This window comes from Anticarsia gemmatalis, chromosome 21 (assembly GCF_050436995.1).
Source record: "Anticarsia gemmatalis isolate Benzon Research Colony breed Stoneville strain chromosome 21, ilAntGemm2 primary, whole genome shotgun sequence".
NCBI lineage: Eukaryota > Metazoa > Arthropoda > Insecta > Lepidoptera > Erebidae > Anticarsia > Anticarsia gemmatalis.
This window is the reverse complement of record NC_134765.1, coordinates 2,724,794-2,743,668: the sequence shown is the minus strand read 5'-3', so window position 1 is coordinate 2,743,668 and position 18,875 is coordinate 2,724,794. Positions and strand designations below refer to the sequence as shown.

The window sequence follows — 18,875 nt, the reverse complement described above, 5'->3', positions numbered from 1 at the left end:
CTACCCTAACATTGTTAATGACGTGGCTGTATTTCATACACTCCTGCCTAAACCTTCGTGTATCACACGTGGTGTATCACACGATACACGTGTGATAAACCACGTCTTTGCATGTATTTAATAAAAACTATTTTGATGGAGGATCAGTCGCAAATTACAAAATTACTCTTCGAATAAAATTATCTAGCGATTTCTATCGCTAGATAATCTCTGGTCTAAATCTGGTCTCTCAATTATTCGAAAACTCAAATACAAAAATAATGTCGACAACATCCACGCCCTTGTCTTCACTATAAACAAAATTCATATCTTATTCCAAAAAGAACAATGAGATAATATTAACTGATATGTTTGCATAAATTACATAGTGTTTACGTCAGTAGGTTCATCAGGGCGGGGCTGCCTAGAGCAATTAGACTCAGTGTGCGTTTCATTGCATTTCACTTTGCTATTCCGTACGGAAGATGTTCTTGCTATGTAGGTGGTCTGAGAACTAAGCAAGAATTGTGTTTATTGTGAGACTGTTTTATTGGTCTTTGTTAAGATATTGTTCTTTGGTCGTAGTTATTTCTTTATCAGAAATCAGTGTTTAGCCTGCTTTATAGCATAAATCAAATTGTATGATCTGCGGGTTATCACGTATCTCGGTTGACAACAAGTGTACGTCAAATTGATGGTCACTATTCAGTTCATTGCTGCTTTGACGTAACGTGTTAGTCACTATTATCCTAGAGAGAAAACAATGTACCGCATAGTGGCTTTCAAATAGTTGTCAATTGAGATACGTGATAGCCCCCAGCTCATTTGTCGCCTTTTTGGTCATATACCTATCCAATGTAACAATACCTATTTGACATCAGGTTAAAATCTAATAAAAAGAAGTAAAAATTATCTTTAGGATTTAGTTTGTCAAAGCTTTTAATCTAAATCATACACAATTATAAGCGTTACGAGACCAACGTACCAATCTAACGTTTGTTTTGCGACTATCGCAAACGAAAGTAGCAGCGACGCAGAATATTTAAATTACTTTATATACTGAAGTTAAAACGTAGTAGACACGATTGAAATAAGACAAGATTTGTGTTCAATTCAAATATCGATTTGAATAGTTTCAGTCAAATAAATTGTTGAACGGATTAATTGCAGATTAACGAGATCGTGCGCTAGAAAGTTATCCATACCAATTGATTCTAAAAAAACATGATAAAGTGTAGTCGTGAACTAAACTCATGTTTTATTTACTGGTTTTAAAGGAGCTTCACAAATTACAATATTAGTTTACGGTAGACATTAAAGTGATTGAAACATTCCTCGATTAATTGCTCAATTTTATTTTAATCGTATCATAAATATTATTAAGGACTGCTTTTATAAAGATATTTAGAAACGTATCAATTACAAATACGTATTCGGATAACTGTGTTAGCAATTGATAAACATATAAATCGAAGTGAAATTAAGAGAGAGAAATAATTAGAGATCGAAACATGCGTATTTTTCTTTGTATCTATATGTTGATAAAGGACTAAATGCCTAGCCCCTCCTTCAATTGGAAGAAGACACTTGCCCAGTGGCGAGAAAGTATGGGTAATATATTATTATGTGATATTACACTAATTACTACAATGTGTTTAAAATGATTACATGCACATTACGCTCATGTTTTAACTAAAATACATGTATTTCTTCAACAAAACCTTCTATAAAACGACCTAATCTTTTATTTATTAAAACTATAGTGCTCTTATTGAAGTATGAAGTTATTTTTGTGGTCGGTTGCCCCCCACGGGCCGCGCATGCGCACGTGGGCGTCTGCGCGCGCGCACAATTATGTCTTAACGCGGAGGGCTCGCGACAGGTGGGAGGGGCGCTGTGACGCGACGTGACGTCAGTGCTAGGGGTGACGCGAATCTGATACTAATATTGTATTATAATATAGATCCAATATCCAATAGATAGTCCTAAATTCTATTCGTAGGAAAAAATGGTGTAAGGAGATGTTTATTTTATAACAGTTATCCGACAAAAAGAATATACGGCAAGTTCATAGAAGAAGAAACGTATAATCAGTAGTCAAATGGTCCTCTTTTGTAATGCGCAGTTTGGTAAAGATGACACCTTTCGATTAAATAGTTATAAATACACTATTATAAAAATGTGCCCAAGAGCTTTTTAGGATAATTAATCAATATGTACAGGCCGTTTTTACTTAAAATAGAGTACGTATCATGCGAGTAAATCGTTCTCAATATTTAAATAAGCCTCTACTCTTGGCACCCCTATAGCAGAACCCAAGACTAGCAATCTAGAGAAAATTCTGCAGTGCTTTACTTTGCCGGAGAAATATGATTTAATTAAAGTTATTTAAGCGATCCTAGGTTAATTGAAATTTGTTTAGAGAACGGAGAAATTTAACGTACAATATTATTGACCTCTCGTGACCCCGGGTCAAGTAATAGACGGTTAGGAAGTTATTAAATAGTAATTGTTGGTTAAGTTAATACGTAATCTACTTTACGTAAAAGTGGGCGAGCTGTTGGCAGGAAGTGAGGTTAAATATTAGTTTTACAGAATCACGATGTTTTCTCTCTGTGATTAATTATTTTAGACAAATAGTATATTCGTTATTAAGTTGTTCCGGCACTTTCAGCTTTGTCGGATTGTGTAAGATTCACGTATAAAGTTAACGTAGAAACAGTGTCCAATAAGAAACCGAATTATCAATTTTACACACGACGTAGAAAGGGTGTCCGTATTTGTTGCTATACATTCTAAAGAACACAATTTAATTCGTTTCAGCAATATGTTTTGTAGACCTGTCCATGCGATATCTTTTGATATTTGAGAATGTTATGTATATTGAGGAAATTGACACTAGCACAATAGCCATGCCAAGGCAAAAATAGTTTTTGGTATACCTAATGTTATCCTTTGATACCTCTTACCGAATACTTTTAACAGATTGAGGTAAAGAGATCTCTTCAAGGTACTCTCATCACCATTTCACCTTCACCAGTCCCATTTCTAAAGACACCAACAAAAGAAAGGCACAGTGTTCACGGAATGCTAATTGCGGAACCATCCTCAGATCGTCGCCGCAGAGTTAAAGCAAACGCTTTTATTTTTAAACTGCCTTATACTTAGAGAGATTGCCTCGACATTTTCATCAGTGCGCCGACCGCAGGCTGTATTATTTTAATCGCAGCCGCCACCTTACCTTTGTTTCCTAGTGCTAGGTTTATTTGTCCGTACCTTTATGATACCTATTTTGTAGCCAGTGTCTGAACGTTAATACTAAAAAAATTTAACGCCTTAAATATATTTTTTGTGTAAATGCATCCGCAATCACCTATGAGATTGTCATTTGTCGTTAAATACATATAAGTCAGTCCATAGAAAATTTTACCCTATTAAGTCTAGGTTATAGTATGTGCTCTTCTTAATAACCGTTGGCCCAAACACATTGCTTATATTGTCTATAGGCTCCCTGATGTACTCGTTTTTAGTTTTTATTAAAACCGGGTTTTTGATATGTTTTTTAACATACACTACTGTGACATACCAGAATACAATGAACTTTCATGAATGGATTTGACCTTTCAGATCCGACTTTCACACAAAAACCAAATGCAAGAAAATGTTAAAATTTCTACATTGATCCATTAAATCACTTTACTTTTGTCCACCAGGAGGACCTGCTAATCCACGGCGACAGTGTATACGACGTGATCGACAAACAAGACCAGCAGGCAGTCAGGTCAGAACTGTCTCGAGCCCCGACCGATGGAGAAGACAGGGTGTTCCTCTGCCGTATGAACGTTGCTAGGAACGCGAGGCGACAGATGCGGTTTGGTGATCAGAAAGTAAGTTTTAAGATTACTATTCGAAAACGACTGCAAACTTTTATCTTACGTATAACGTAAAATTGAGAATTAATGTTGTGATATTTACTGAGTGATTGTTTTTGAACTTAGGATGTTTTTTTGGATAACTTTTAGGTATAAGTATTTGTATATCTATAATTAATTTGTCAGGGACTTTTGGTTAATAATGGTTGGAAATTTATCTTCCATGGAAAATCCTTAGCTAGCAGGGGAAAAGCTTTATGCTTTTCGGTACTTAAATAAATAGTTGCTGATTTTATTGGCTAATAATCGAGTCTTTAAGATATGTAAAAGTAATTTTATAAAAATGGCGCTTCTCCTATGCTAATAGAATCGTTATCTCGACAAACAATCATCAATGCAATGAAACCTAACCATAAAATATTATAACAGAAATCGATGAGAGCATAATTAACAAGTTTACTTTCAAAATGTCTAAGTGAATATAAAATGTACATATAAAGAGGTTACGGACAGACTGACAAATTGATAGGCTTCGATACACTCAAGTTATTACATGTAATTGAATGCTCACGCGCTGGAAAGTGGACATACGTGTATGAAAAAATCAACCTTGTTTTTGAGACGATAGAGTTGGTTTTGATTTGTAGCTGTTGAACGTGTTTAGGATTCAGCATTTCTGTCAATATTAAAAGTGTTTGTTGCACAAAAAGTTTCTGATTAACACGGATAAGTATTTTGGTTTGAAAGGTTACTTGACAGTCAACATAAAAACGTTTGAAATTTTAGCTGTTCAACTGACAGTCTAAATAGCTTATATAGTTAATAATTTCATCAATAAGTTTTCATATCATAAACCGTATGAATATGGCTCAATAATCACTAAATACGACACACGGTCACTAAATAATGAATAACTGAATTGTATTATGTAAGTCTATTATACTAACAATTTCGATGTAGCAGATTTTACTTGAAATCTAAGCTAGACTTTAAACTTAATTAACGGCTAAAATTTTAAGTACTAAAATTATCACGATGCACTTAAACACAAGATGAAGAAATCAGATCCGCAGAGCAATGACGTAGTCCGCCACACACCCACAACATAATTACAGAACACTTAATACCTACTCTCATTTTATAACTAAAAGGCAATAAACTTAACAAGACCCTAATACTTAACCAACAACTTTATCAAAATTAATATTTCATCTCATAACCAGCGCATCACGATACATCATATAGTTTTTATATAAAATTAATTACTTACCCATTCATTTAAGCCTGTTTAAATCAAAGCGGGCCGTTTTCGTAGAGTATAGTAGCCTCTTTTTCAAGTAATTATATTGTAGCAATAAAATCATCTGATCAGTGGTAATCAGGCTTATCTGATGAATAACGAACGAGCACTTATTGATGTTAACACTTGTAGGTCCGTGAGAAAAAGGCGCTTTCGTTTTTGAAGCCTGATTCCCAGTTCCGCTCCCAACGGAAGCCATATTAGCGTGTCTATTTTTTTCTTTATAGTATTTCTATTGCCAATTTAAAAGGATTTATGTTTCCCTTTAGTGGGAAATGACTGAAAATTAGACTCCCAGACTGTATAAAATGAGTTATGATATGCTTTTGTTAAGTGTGCGGTGCAATTATTGCATACCATTTTAATATTAGTCTGATCTGTCTGATTTAGTCGAAATCTAAACTAGCCAATTTAAAGGATCGCGACTTGTACTCATAATTATTATTCTACTGTAAACTTAAATTTTAAATGGGCATGTATTCTTTTGGATTTTACGCGATAAATATTTAAAGGTTTACGGTACTATATTTGTCACCAGACCTTATACAATACAAAATTGAAGCTTACTGTATAATTACATATGTGTGCAAGTCTTCATGTATTAAATTCATTAGTTTAGTCTTTACTTTTAGTAGACAGCTCATCGGCTCAGTTACTTAATATGTAATAAGCATTTTATCAACGTCAGAAAACCACGTAATCCGCAGTTATACTAATAGTAAAACAGCTACTATTCAAATACCATGACCAATTCTAAACTACTCGAGACTTGAAGAACTAACCGTCGCGTTTGACTGCATAATGTGCTAACAAATCACGCATTGACAATATAATCACACGCAACAACTTAATGTCCTCCCGATATTCGGCCATTGCGGCCAGATTCATTGAAACTGGCCGGGATTGGTTTATTGAGGCTAAGTATGTATGAATTAAAGTACACTCTCTATTTAATCACTCTCATAGTCCAGTGGGACTGTCGATGAACACAACAAAGGAAATAACTAGACACATTACTACGGTTTAATGAGTTCCCTAGTCACCTGACTTTATAAACTCCCAGTATTCGCTGAGAATTTCTTAGCAGAAAAAATCGGGTACAATTTTCGCTATTGTTATTCAATTGGGGAAGCAGTAGTACAGTAATATGTTGTAAAAATAAGCTTTATGAGTTGCTTACCAGAAAAATGTCAATAATAATAATTTTCGCTAATATTATCATTGCAAAAGCGCTGCCTTGTTAAGAATCATGTGTAAGTAGTTTAAAGAAAACATCGATTTAAGAAGCATCTAGAACTAAAATCATCTATCAGTTGATATACAATGGTCAACAGTCCCGACACTTACTACACAACAAAACAGAAACATTACCCAACTTCAAAAAAAGATTATTCAAATCCAAACGCTCACAATATAAGTGGTTAGTAAAACAAATGCGTCCTATCGTTACGTACGTTGTACGCAATTAATTTTGCACGTGCGTACCTACGACTATTTGTTACGACCGTGTTCCTAAGTGTTCGCCCTGATCTGTAAATGTAGATTTATCTGGCTTATTCACAGATATTGAGTAGGCTAGATACCGCTACTTTACAAAATTGTATGGAAATCGAAAGCATCCATGTACATACTAAAAATATATTTACAATACTGATTAAATTTTTACCGTCGGGAATTACACAAAGGTCTAAATATCTCCTCCATTTTTTTCTTTTTCTTGTCCTCATTAGTCACGTGGGATCGGTCAAACATATTTTCTCTTAAACACTTGCTCACATCAGCCAAATACAAAGGGTATTTGGCTGATGTCATGACATGCATGCATGACTTAACAACCGCCTGCCGTCAACGCTCCTTGGAAATCGTACTTTTACCTGAAAAGTGGAAAGGAAACTTGGGCATTGGTGGGAATACGGGTTAATGGTATAGGTCTGGAATATAAGTGGAGGCCGTCCAGTCTCACTGGCACACTGCAGCTGTGGAGAACAAAAGTAAAAACTACAGTGGCTCGGGTGGGTCAGGATATCATACTCGAATATTTATATTGTATGATCTCACAGTTTCATAAATAGACATATCTCTGTCCTACAGTCATTTTAAACCTGATGTCAACATATCTTATTTTATCTTAGTGGTACCAGCTAATATTTATATATATATATATTTATTACCGCCTTACATTAACAGTATATACTACACATGTAAGTTATAGGTACATTAAAATTTTAATTAATAGTCGGCTGACACTTCTACCACCCTATTTCCTTTGTGCCACTCCCTCCTTAGCTACTTTAGACGTTGGGGGGCAGCGCAAAACAAACATATCATACCTAATAATTCTACAATTTATTGAGACACATTATAATATTTCCTAAACATTATCATCTCATTAATACGACCACCAGTTAAGTCCTAGTAGGCGTGACTTTGATAGTATTTTCAAACAATTTTCTGTCGTACGATCGTTCTCATAGCCTGAAGCAACGCCGCGTTGTGAATAAACATTAATTGTATGGCCCTCGAGTGCAGGCACGCGAATTAATGCGGTTAAGCAACCTTCAGAAAGAATATGGTTTGGATGGGATTGTTGTGTAGAAAGTGTTACAAAAATATTTAGGTTTACTTTGAAAAAGAAACAAAAAATATTTGTTTGTAACTTTTATCTCGGAAACTATTGAAACGATTTTAGAGAGTTACTTAGGTAATATGAGATCTTATTCCGGCGAAGTCACAAACATCTGCTAGTTGTAGGTACAATAATGAAAATGATTTGTTTAAACGTACACATTATTTTTATTCAGAGCACTGTAAAGTACAGAGTAACCAGTATAGTTAAACCTAGTCAATGACTTTACTACGTGGTTCCCATTAACGTAAAACAAAACCTTGTTCTCTCTCAAAGTCGTTTAACAAATGTAATATTTGTTAGTAATTCCAATTATTTTCCTGGATTATAATTTACTCTGAAATGCCAACTTGTCTTTACGCTTTCTAACACTACACAGTACAAGAATTAACAACACAAATCAGTCATAGGTTCGTAACCATTCATTTACCGTACCTTAAGGCTATTTACCAAACGAATTATACAAAATACCTCTAAATTAAGTTACTAAAATCAAAATAATTATATTCGCCTGACGTTAACGTATAAGGAAATCATATTTAGTAGTTTAATTCTTAACGCAATAACATTTTACACTGTAGAAGACATTCTCGGCGCAATAGTAAGGAAACAAATGCAATTTCAATGATAATAAGGCACTAAATAATAGTAATTTCAAACTGAATGTTCCTTAAGAAATATAAGTAATAACTTGTTATACGTAGCATTGACGCAGAGGTATATGAATAATAATTATATTAGAATTATTAGCGTGAAATTACGCGGATGGAGTGCAAGTATCGCCTTGTTGTAAATAACAAATGTTTGTGAAACTAGGATTGTGTTTCATTAATTTCAAAGCAGATAGGACATTATTTCACGTCTATATAACAGCTTGGAAAACAGGTTGATATCGTTGTTATAACTTGTTACTACAATTCTGATTTCCCATTTGTATGAGACATTTATCTATTCGAGAAAGTTTGTTTTACTATACTTACATTTATTTCGTAAAATTGTGTATCGTACGAAATAGCTCAAAGGCAAAAATGCAATTGTCCAGTAAATCTCCGAGATCAGTCCATGGCCAACACAGGCATATTTAGAGAGCAATTGTTACACTTGGAAATGACTACAAACAAGTTAAATAGTTACGAACAAAGAGGTTGGGGTTAAGAATGACCAATCAAAATAACTCTAAAACAATCGCAACAAAACACAACAAACCTTTCAAACAGCAATAATAGGAAAGCAATTTTAATAAACCGTATACATTACAGTAAGTTAGATAAATAGTATTTGGCTTGCCATTTAGCTTGGCCACTTTACCAGCCCGATATACCGAGTTAATGGTATCGGTTGATGAAGTTAGGAAGGACGGCCACTAATGAGCCTTATCTGGCTCGCGGTGCGATGACACAGCCGATGGCTGCGTACCCGCACCACTCCACCTTGTTAGCGGACAGGTAGGGTGCTTTGATTCCACGAATTAAAGTAGAAAATGTTAATTGATTGGATTGATAATTTCGTGTTTGTTGTGATACGTACTGAAGTAACTGTTGTGGATAGTTTACTTAAAGTTCGTTGTATAAAAGAACATTAAACTATAGTAACAAACCGTTTAACGCTATTTGATACTAAAGCTAATCTGTTCTATCTCTCAAACATATTATGCGATCAAATTCGAAATGACCAAATTTTACAATACTGTTAGGAAGCTTTAAATCACAACAATATCAATGCACCAAGAACAAGAATGCCTCCAAAACCGTTATAAATAAAAGAAACTTCATCATTGAAAACTTAACTTTTAACTTTATTTATATCATTAACATCTTCACCATTATTATCACCAACCACTTTTTCAATTCGATATTCATAAATTGTTTCTTCTACATCACTTTCAACTGAAGCTACACTCAATAAATCAATGAATTCTTCTCCTCCTTTACGGGACATAATTGCTCTCCGATAAGTTAGGAATAATAGACGAAAGAATACGATTACTATGGAGCCAAGTAGCCCTATTAACGCGGCCCATAGTATTGAATCAAGAGTCGTCCAATCTTGTCCATCCATTTTCGCTCCTTTATCCGTCACTAATTTATGTTGCAAAGACTTACTATTAACAATAAAATATGAAGCATTTACTAGCGAATTGTTCATGTCTACAGCCAAATTATGGAAGACTGCACTCCCAAGCCAATCGGCCAAATCATTTCTACCTATTTGACGTAACCTATGTTCTACTTCCATATGAGTTCTTCTTTTTCCTTCCCATTTTTCTTGGCCACTATTCCATTTTAACAATAGTTTTATACACGGTATATTTTGAGGTACTCTCTTTTCTGCAACGTTCATAGTAGACGGTAGGTCGTAACTAACAAAGTGTAGCGATGCAAATAGTTTGTGACATTCTTCTACAGTTAAATGATCTGATAAGTAAACGAAATCATGTAGATTTATGTCCACTGTACAATCTTTTGAAGATACTTGGAAACACAACAGAAATATTATTGAATATTTCATGTTTTTTATATTTTTGTAAAATGCCAAATGCCATGACACATTTATGACAAATTGACAATGCACGACTATGGTTTTGGGTAAAATATTTTATCAATATCAAAGAGGTAGAACAGCTACAGTTACTTTTTACCAGTAAAAATCTATGTTACATAGCGTTGCATGTTCGTTATGTAGAATTATGAAAAAATAACGTAAATGTACATTCTACCTTGAATTGCTTGACATTTTGGCACAAGTTACATTGGTACAAACCACGTTTATACAGTGTATAATACAGCCTAAACTTTTATACTTCCAAAACACACTCAAACATAAAGCAGAAGCTACTGCTGACCTGATTACACTAACACAATACATAGAAATATCATACGGTAATACATGGCAATATTACAGAATTTCCCCAGAAACGCTTACATTCATTGAACTAAATGCGTTTGCGCAAGTTACTAATGGTTGCGCTCACGATACCGACATACAGGTATCAACTTTACACTATCGTACTCATAATGGAGTTAATATTTCATAAACTAAATCACTATTTTATAGACGCATAATTATATTGTAAATTTTGCTAAAATATGGTCTCGATAAGTATTAATTTAGTAATAAATATACTGTGCAGTTTCGGGGACATTAAAGTCTAGATTGTTAAAGGGCTTGGGAACAGCAGGAGGATGTGTTATTGTTTGCTTCATTGGTATTTTAAGTACTTAACGTATTTGATAATAATTATTTTGGACTGCCTCAGTGGTTAAGGTTGCCACGCCGCTACCACTACGACGGGAGATTAAATTCCCACACGGAAAAATTATTTGTGCGATCTACAAATGGTTGTTTCTGGTCTGGTTGTACTGTAAATTTCTTGACGCAGCTTTTTCAGGAAATTACATTGACAAAACGATCCGTATATATCAGAAAATTGAGGAAATCTTTTATCCAATATCTACGAGAATTAAACCGTCTTTTATTATAAAATTCAATGCTAAACACACCTAGTTTTAATTCAAAAATTATTACTATTCTAATATTTAGCTATTAGATTTTACACGTTCTTTTATACTAAGCTAATGTAATAAAGACGTTTCAAGACCAACTCTTGAATACACGATCAATGTCAAGAATACTAATAAAAAGCTAGTCTATAGTATAACTAAGCAATAAAATAAATATTTACGTCTCACGGGCTTGTTTGAGCTCGTGTTGTTAAATATAAAACGAACGAAACATTGAAACCACAATTTTTCTCGATCTTAAATTATTCCTGTAAATATCTGACGATGTACTGCAACCTGTGGTGTAGTGGCCAGGCTGTCACCACACTGGTCTTGCACGTAGGGGTCGTGTAGGTTCAATTCCAACACAGAACAAAATTATTTCGGCACTTAGTGAAGAATTTTTTTTGAAAAGATATTGCAATATAATATTTGTGGAAGCAAAAACTGCTTCTTTAACCTGCATTTAAAGACGACCGAAGATATCGGAAATGCAGAAACGTTTACAACATACAAATCATCTTAGTAACTGTTTCAGATCCATCGCTTTTAACTGTCTTTCTCTCCAATATTCACCAGCTTTTTACAACAAACGACAAGCTATCATGGTAGCAGCAAAAATAACGACCCACTTACACTAAACATTTACATAGAATATCATCAACGGACAGTCGTACACTCGAACATCGTTAGACAATAAACAATACAGTTGTAATGTTGCTACGATTGCAAGAAATATGCTTAGAAATGATCACAGCCATTATTGTGATGCGGAATAAGGTTACTGTGGAACCGATCAGTAGCGTCCGCAACGGTATCTAGAGCAGATAGAGATGGACATCATGATTTTTCTACAGTTGTTCAAAAAAATCTAATTAGTAGGTACACAAAAGTCTGCATAAAGGATACGCATATACTTTATATTTTTGCTTACATGTCGTTAGCGTAATAAAAAAAACTTTATTGCTACAAAATTTGTAGGCGTGGCACCATCACTGCAATGAAGATTAATACCCATCTCTATCCAGTTTCCGAAGTTCCGACCATATTCTTCATTCAGCAACGAAATTCGAAAGACAGGTTGATAATCGCAAAGATTTTTATCCTACAAACATGTTCTTTACTGTAGTGCTTTTCAACCCCACGCTATTCTTACGTTATTCTAGAACATGTGTATCACATATCTCAGTTGACATCAAGTGTACATCACATTGATGGTCACTATTACTTTCAAATAATGTGTTAATCACTATAATGTAAAGGATCAAACATATAGAGCATAGTGGCTTTCAAATAGTTATCAACTAAGATACGTAATAGGCCAGCTTTTTTCCCACAAAATCAATAAAAAATACTCCATTTTTCAAGTAACTCTGCCTACAGTACTATGTAGAGCATACACTTAAACTAGAGTTGCGCAAGGTTCTTTTGTCATTGTATAATGATGTTCCGAGCTGATGTTTTGTATATCGGAATGTGGTGCGATTACTCTGAGCACTGCACATACGGATACTAGTACTGCACTATTAACACATTGACCAACTATTGTGACGTCATATTATGTTTATTAGCGTTTATTCCCATGGGAGGAGGCACTTACTATAAATACTATATTACTATAGTCCGGAAACTTTGTAGAGAGCTCTCGCATGCACAATTTATCTAGATTATATTCAAAAATACTGTTTTTATATCAACGAAATATTTTTTTGTATCAAACAAGCCACCGTCAGGTGCATTATGCCGGTCCCTGATGTTCTTAATTCTAGATTTAGTAAACCTCCACCAGCCGCGAACATTGCATACAAGGCTATCTAATAAGTTTTTTGGACTACAGTCGTGCTCTTTCTTCAAAAGGTGTAGAGCATCCCGGTTTCACTCCTTCTAAATAAGTATGAGCTGAAAATTTCACATTTATTTCCACTGTATCTATAGGATAAGTTAATCAACGCTTATCTTTAAGCCGTGAAACTGGCTCTAACTTTCTTATATAAATATTGTCTGTTAGTACACTACAGCTGCTGCACTTGGAGTAAGATATGTTTGCTATTTGCAAGTCGAAATAGTAAGATGTAAAATCTGAAACAAAAACATATTTTGTTCCCGATGATTACATAACTCTATTCAAGCGTTTACAAGCCATTGGGGGAAGACAAAGAAATAAAAATAATTTGAAAATACTCTTGCCACATAATACTTAAAATAACCAGAAAATAGCCGTAAATTTAAAACAGAAAAATCCCAACAATTATGTTCTATTTGTATCTTCGTTCAATTGCATATTCGCGTACTTAATTAGCGTAGAGTCGTGATAGCATTTATCCGATTAGTATGTCAATACATGTCCAGTACATCACTACAAAATATCCGTTTCACAAGCGCAACTATCGAAGGTTGTATACCGGCCTTCGTAATTAAAGAAGACGAATCACAATTACCGTAGTTTATAGATGCCTCTAATTATATGTATTTGATGTTTTCTATACGGGCTGTGACGAAAGAAACCTCATTCGGACGGTCATTATTGGAATTAATATACCTACGTGTCAGTTCGAAAGGTTCCGTGTAATGACTGGTACTCGATTTTTATAGTGTCCGTGAGAACATACAAATGATATGTCTCTCTATATGTGAACTTTTTGCCTAATACGATACGATGAGCATTCATACGAATTTCTTTGTAATTGATACGCTCGCTAATGTGAATAGAATAGTACAATTTGTAGGCAATTATTGATAATAAAAAGTTGTGGTGTCAGATTTTTTAGTGACCTCCGACTTCTATTGGTTTATTTTTTACGTTTCGCGGTATGATTTATTTCCTTCTTTCGTATTGCCTTGGTATATGAATTAACGGAACATCGTAAATGTAATTGATTTGCCGTGAATGTTTTTCCTATTTTATGTGTTGCTACTCTGGCTATTTCATCTTTTGTGAAATATAAAGAGCATTCCAGAAGATTTTGTTTTTGATACGATTGATACGAAATCTCTACGTTAGCAAATAAGTAGGTGACATCTGCTATCGGAAGAGGTACTTTTCCCTGAAATATGAATGATAGTTTATAGGCAAACAAAAGAAGATTGTTGTGGCGTTCTTTTGGCCTAACCTCATGCAAAAAAGGCGTATTAATGATGATTATTCAGAAATAAAATATAGTTTAACCAAAACCCGTTCGCGACAATAATTTTCAAAGTCCAATTTCACAAGTTACTATCGAATTATGGCAATTACTACGTTATGCAAAAGTTACGTGTACACAATAAGTGAAACTTGCTAGTACATATGATTGGCCAATTAATACACCGTTCATAATATTACGCAAACTATGAACTATGAACCGCTTCTGAGCGAATTCAAATTATGGCGTGAATTAATTTACTAAATTATAGCCCGCAATCACGGTAGAAAGTTACATGTAGAACTAAATGATACTGGTGAGAAAGAATTAAGAGTAAATTTGATATAATTGCCATATTAATCCATTGCGTAGTAATCGAAACCGACGGTCCTGTATGACAAGACGTATGGATGTGAATGAGGCAAGGGAAGTTTGTATGAATACCAAGTGGCGTTCTCTGTTCTCTAACTATCCCTATGGGTAAAAGCGTGATATAGTATTATTAACTTACAAAGTACGGAAGTTTGTTCATGTAGTAAGTGCATTGCTGAGTTGAGTGAAATGAATGTAGTGATTGTTCGCTATGGTATTTGTTAACTTAGCTTGTTCCAAAGAAGATCCAGTTTTTCCTATTGTAACACATGTTTTAGCAAAGCTAGTAAAAAGCAAGGAGAAGAAACAAGGTGTTAAGTGCGTGCTATTTTAATATCAACAAACGTGAGTACATCCATCACTTATAGGAGACGAATCAATAGCTATTTCTGTCATTCAAACACCACTGGCAAATTGCTTTATCAACAAATAATAGGCCGATACATATTGCTAACAATTACTTCTATTGACGTTCAAGAAAAACTCAAAAGAAACGACCATTGTTCTACCTCAGCTGCTTTCCAAAAACGGCACATTTTATAACACCTAAATAATGCAATAATACTAGTAACACTAGTATGATAAATGAATATCTTTATCAGTATACAGGCAGTAACATATAATTCACCGGCGCATTTCAATGACGTTGAAACTGATATATAGAGGCAGAAATACCTACAAGAACTCGTGTCCAAACGAATTCAAGTTTACAGGATTATGCGCGATACAGACAGCAACAAAGTGCAAGGGAAATAACACTAGCACATTATATCGTACTTACATAACGTTCACACCACCTTAGAAATAAAGTCGAAGAACGGGCGCGGAGTTATTTAAATTAAGCCACTCATACACTTTATTCTAAAGCAAAAACATATACTGCGCAGTCGTTAGGCACCGCCGGGAGATGCATTTATTTATGAAATGTAAATTCATCTGATTGTAATAACAAAACTCGAGCCACTGCTCTCTATATTAAGATGTATTATTTGCATATTGTATATTGTGAACGTGTGACCGTATGTAAAAGATTAAAGCGCTAAAGAACGTCGCTTGAAAAATTATGACGATTATATTTCTTTGTTCGTGAAGTTTCAGAATGCGATGTCGCAAGTCATTTTTAATAGGAGTTGTGTTCTTTGAATACGACTTTGTATGTATGTAAATATAAATAAAACATGCAGAGATAAAAACTGTAACGTTGTAAAAAGGGTTTTGGAAAAAGATTTTAAACATACATAATTCCATTGTTTATATCGTAAAAGTAAAAACTTATTGCAACCATTTTCTTTAACATTGTTTTTCTTTAACGATCGTCGATAAGTAAGAACAAATAATAATCAGTTGACCTTTTTAAGAGACAGCACAAATTGATTTTAGATACCAATTTCTAACTACAATTATTATTAATAGCTGCAGTGTCTAACTGTCATTAAAATAACTTATCAACAGCGAGCCCAATCAACTGAACCAATTACCTAATCGCAGACACAAAGCGACAGTGTAACGGTGGTCATATCAACCACACGAGCACGACCACACGCCACACGTCCAGTAGCTATCAAACAAATCAAAAAGCAACCACATCACTCAATTTTATCAACTAAATATCAATACTAATCAATCAACGGTAATATTATAATAAAATCGTATACGACATCGGTAGACTGAATCGGCGCGTGCGAGATCCGTTATAAAGGATCACTTGAAAAAAAAATGTCGGAAGGCGTGTCGATGACGTCACGATTCGTGACTGCACACGTCGATCGTGACTCTTCTGACCAGCCAGATTGTGGTTTAAACGGTCTGCCCTCAGACGTGGAGATAGACAATAGAATAACAGTTTTCGGTGGATTTTTAACTGTTTTTTAATCACGATTTGTTTTGAGTATTTTTTTTGGTTTGGATCGATGCGTTTGTTTTTAACACCTGTATGTTAGTACTGTCCACATTCTGTGAATCAGTGGTGTTGCCTAATTTAATTTTGTATAATGAAAATTGTCGTGCAAATATGTAAAGAATATTAAAGTGCTTTCTGTTTTCTAACTGTATTTCAAATACACAGAATGTAGATTTAGTAACCTTCAAAAATCCAAATGTCAATTTCACAATTAATGAAACAATCAAATTCTGTGTACAAGCTTCATGTGATCAATGAATTTAAAAGCATTCTCAACTAATCTACATGATATTTCAACCAACAACTGTCAAGCTACACAATTACAATCAAACAGTCTTTATTAACAAACATTTGATAACATTCAAACACGAAAACGTTATCATTTGACAGTTCAATGAACAGCGGCGGAAATAGGAACTAAATTTTACGAATAGAATGTACGACAACTAGCGCCAGTGTCAGGGTGAGTTGTACAATGGGTCAGTGGTAGTCACGACAATGCCTTATCTCAGTAGAAAGTGGTTCATTGTTGATATCATGACGGTATAGTTCTGATGGATTTCGTCTACGCAACAGATAATAAGTCACGATTGATTGTCCCATACTGTTGTGTGGTTATGTTTATTAATATGCGTAAGGTAGGAGCGGTAGCGGGTGGTAAGTGAGCATATTTTGACAGACAAAATCGAGAAGAAATGATAGACAATGTGACTTTTTGATAAAGTGTTTTAGTGTTTCCACGAAGTCACTAGGCGTTGATTTTTAATATCTTAAGTTGCAGTAGACGAAGACGAAATGTCATTATTTTGTTTAATCGTGTATAAATTTTGCATCAAATTAACGCTTATCTACGTTTTTCACAATGTAGTGACCTAACAAACAAATTGTTAGTTAAAATTAAAGATGTGATAAACGTACAAATAGAAAAACAGCAAGTTTCTTCTCTTAATCGCCTATTGCTTGATTTGTCCTGACTGCCTTGAACTGAATGCAATGTCAAAGAAAATGCACTGCACCAATGTAATAATATCCAAATTGCCTTGAAATCATTAACAAAATTAAACCATTAATTATTCATGCATCACCTAATCACTGAACCATTTTGTAATCACGAACACTGAAAAACCTAGAAACCGGAATTTTAAAAGGATTTTGTTTTTGTTGAAGTGTTTAATGAAGTCAGCTGACTTTGATCCTATTAAATTCTTGAGCAATCAAAGCAAATTAATATTTTAATTGGTATCTTATTTTTGAACATAACTTTAGAATGAAATATTAAACCAGAGATAGTTTAAATCACGCCTTCGTCATATTATTACAAGCACAGACCAACGACCGTTTGCTAGGATTCTTGCAATCTCCAATTACTCTCATTTCATACTTTATCAATATGTTTCTTAGTAAATTGCGTTAAATGTGAGCACAGAAAAAAGTTACAATAATTTTGTTACGTTTCGAGCCTATATTTTGGGTCCATAATTTTTATGTTTTTACTTACTCGTACAAGTTACTTGGTGACAACAAATTATGTGGATTACGAGATTATATTCGACTCAAGCTTAATATACAAACTAAGTGACATTACAACATTCTCCAAAGCTTACAACTTAAACCACTGGCATACGTTTGGGCGTATCGTCGTACGCGATAAACCGACGCGTATCCGGCTAATCTATCGTCGTTATATTTCGACCGGTGGGAGGACGTCGACGTAACCAATCGGTTTATACTTACACTAGCTGACCCGCGCAACTTCGCTTGCGTCACCTAAGAGAATGGGTCAAAATTTCCCCCGTTTTTGTAACATTTTTCGTTGCTACTCCGCTCCTAATGACCGTAGCGTGATGTTATATAGCTTATAGCCTTCCTCGATAAATGGGCTATCTAACACTGAAATAATTTTTCAAATTGGACCAGTAGTTCCTGAGATTAGCGCGTTCAAACAAACAAACAAACAAACAAACAAACTCTTCAGCTTTATTATATTAGTATAGATTACTTTTCTTATTAATCCTTTAAGTACTTATTTGTAATCAGTTTTTAATCGGAGAGTATGGAAATAAGGCTTCACGCCTGTAAAGAAACGGGTTTGATGAGTTCTGATGGAATATTATGGACCTCCCATTGGTTGTAGACAGGTGATGACAGATGGCGTATATCTGTTAGTTGTGGGACCTCGAGTCGATATTTACGGCTTCATGTAT

The 18,875-nt window shown here is 34.4% G+C and overlaps 2 protein-coding genes across 2 annotated transcripts in view; one reads left to right on the top strand and one right to left on the bottom strand.

Annotated features, from left to right (window-relative positions):
- The window catches only part of dysf (neuronal PAS domain protein dysfusion), a 127,834-nt gene that overhangs the window by 81,234 nt on the left and 27,725 nt on the right, over positions 1–18,875 (top strand). Inside the window, exon 6 of the mRNA XM_076128519.1 lies at positions 3,693–3,866. Coding sequence (XP_075984634.1) covers positions 3,693–3,866 — 174 coding nt within the window. The remainder of the gene's footprint in view (positions 1–3,692; positions 3,867–18,875) is intronic.
- LOC142982111 (uncharacterized) lies at positions 9,560–10,303 on the bottom strand. The gene has a single exon (XM_076128451.1). It carries the CDS (start codon positions 10,283–10,285, stop codon positions 9,560–9,562), a length of 726 nt encoding a protein of 241 aa, XP_075984566.1. The 5' UTR covers positions 10,286–10,303.

What these genes read in the sequence shown, in the direction of transcription:
- LOC142982111 (XM_076128451.1), bottom strand. Translation starts at nt 10,285, where the DNA reads ATGAAATATTCAATAATATTTCTGTTGTGTTTCCAAGTATCTTCAAAA.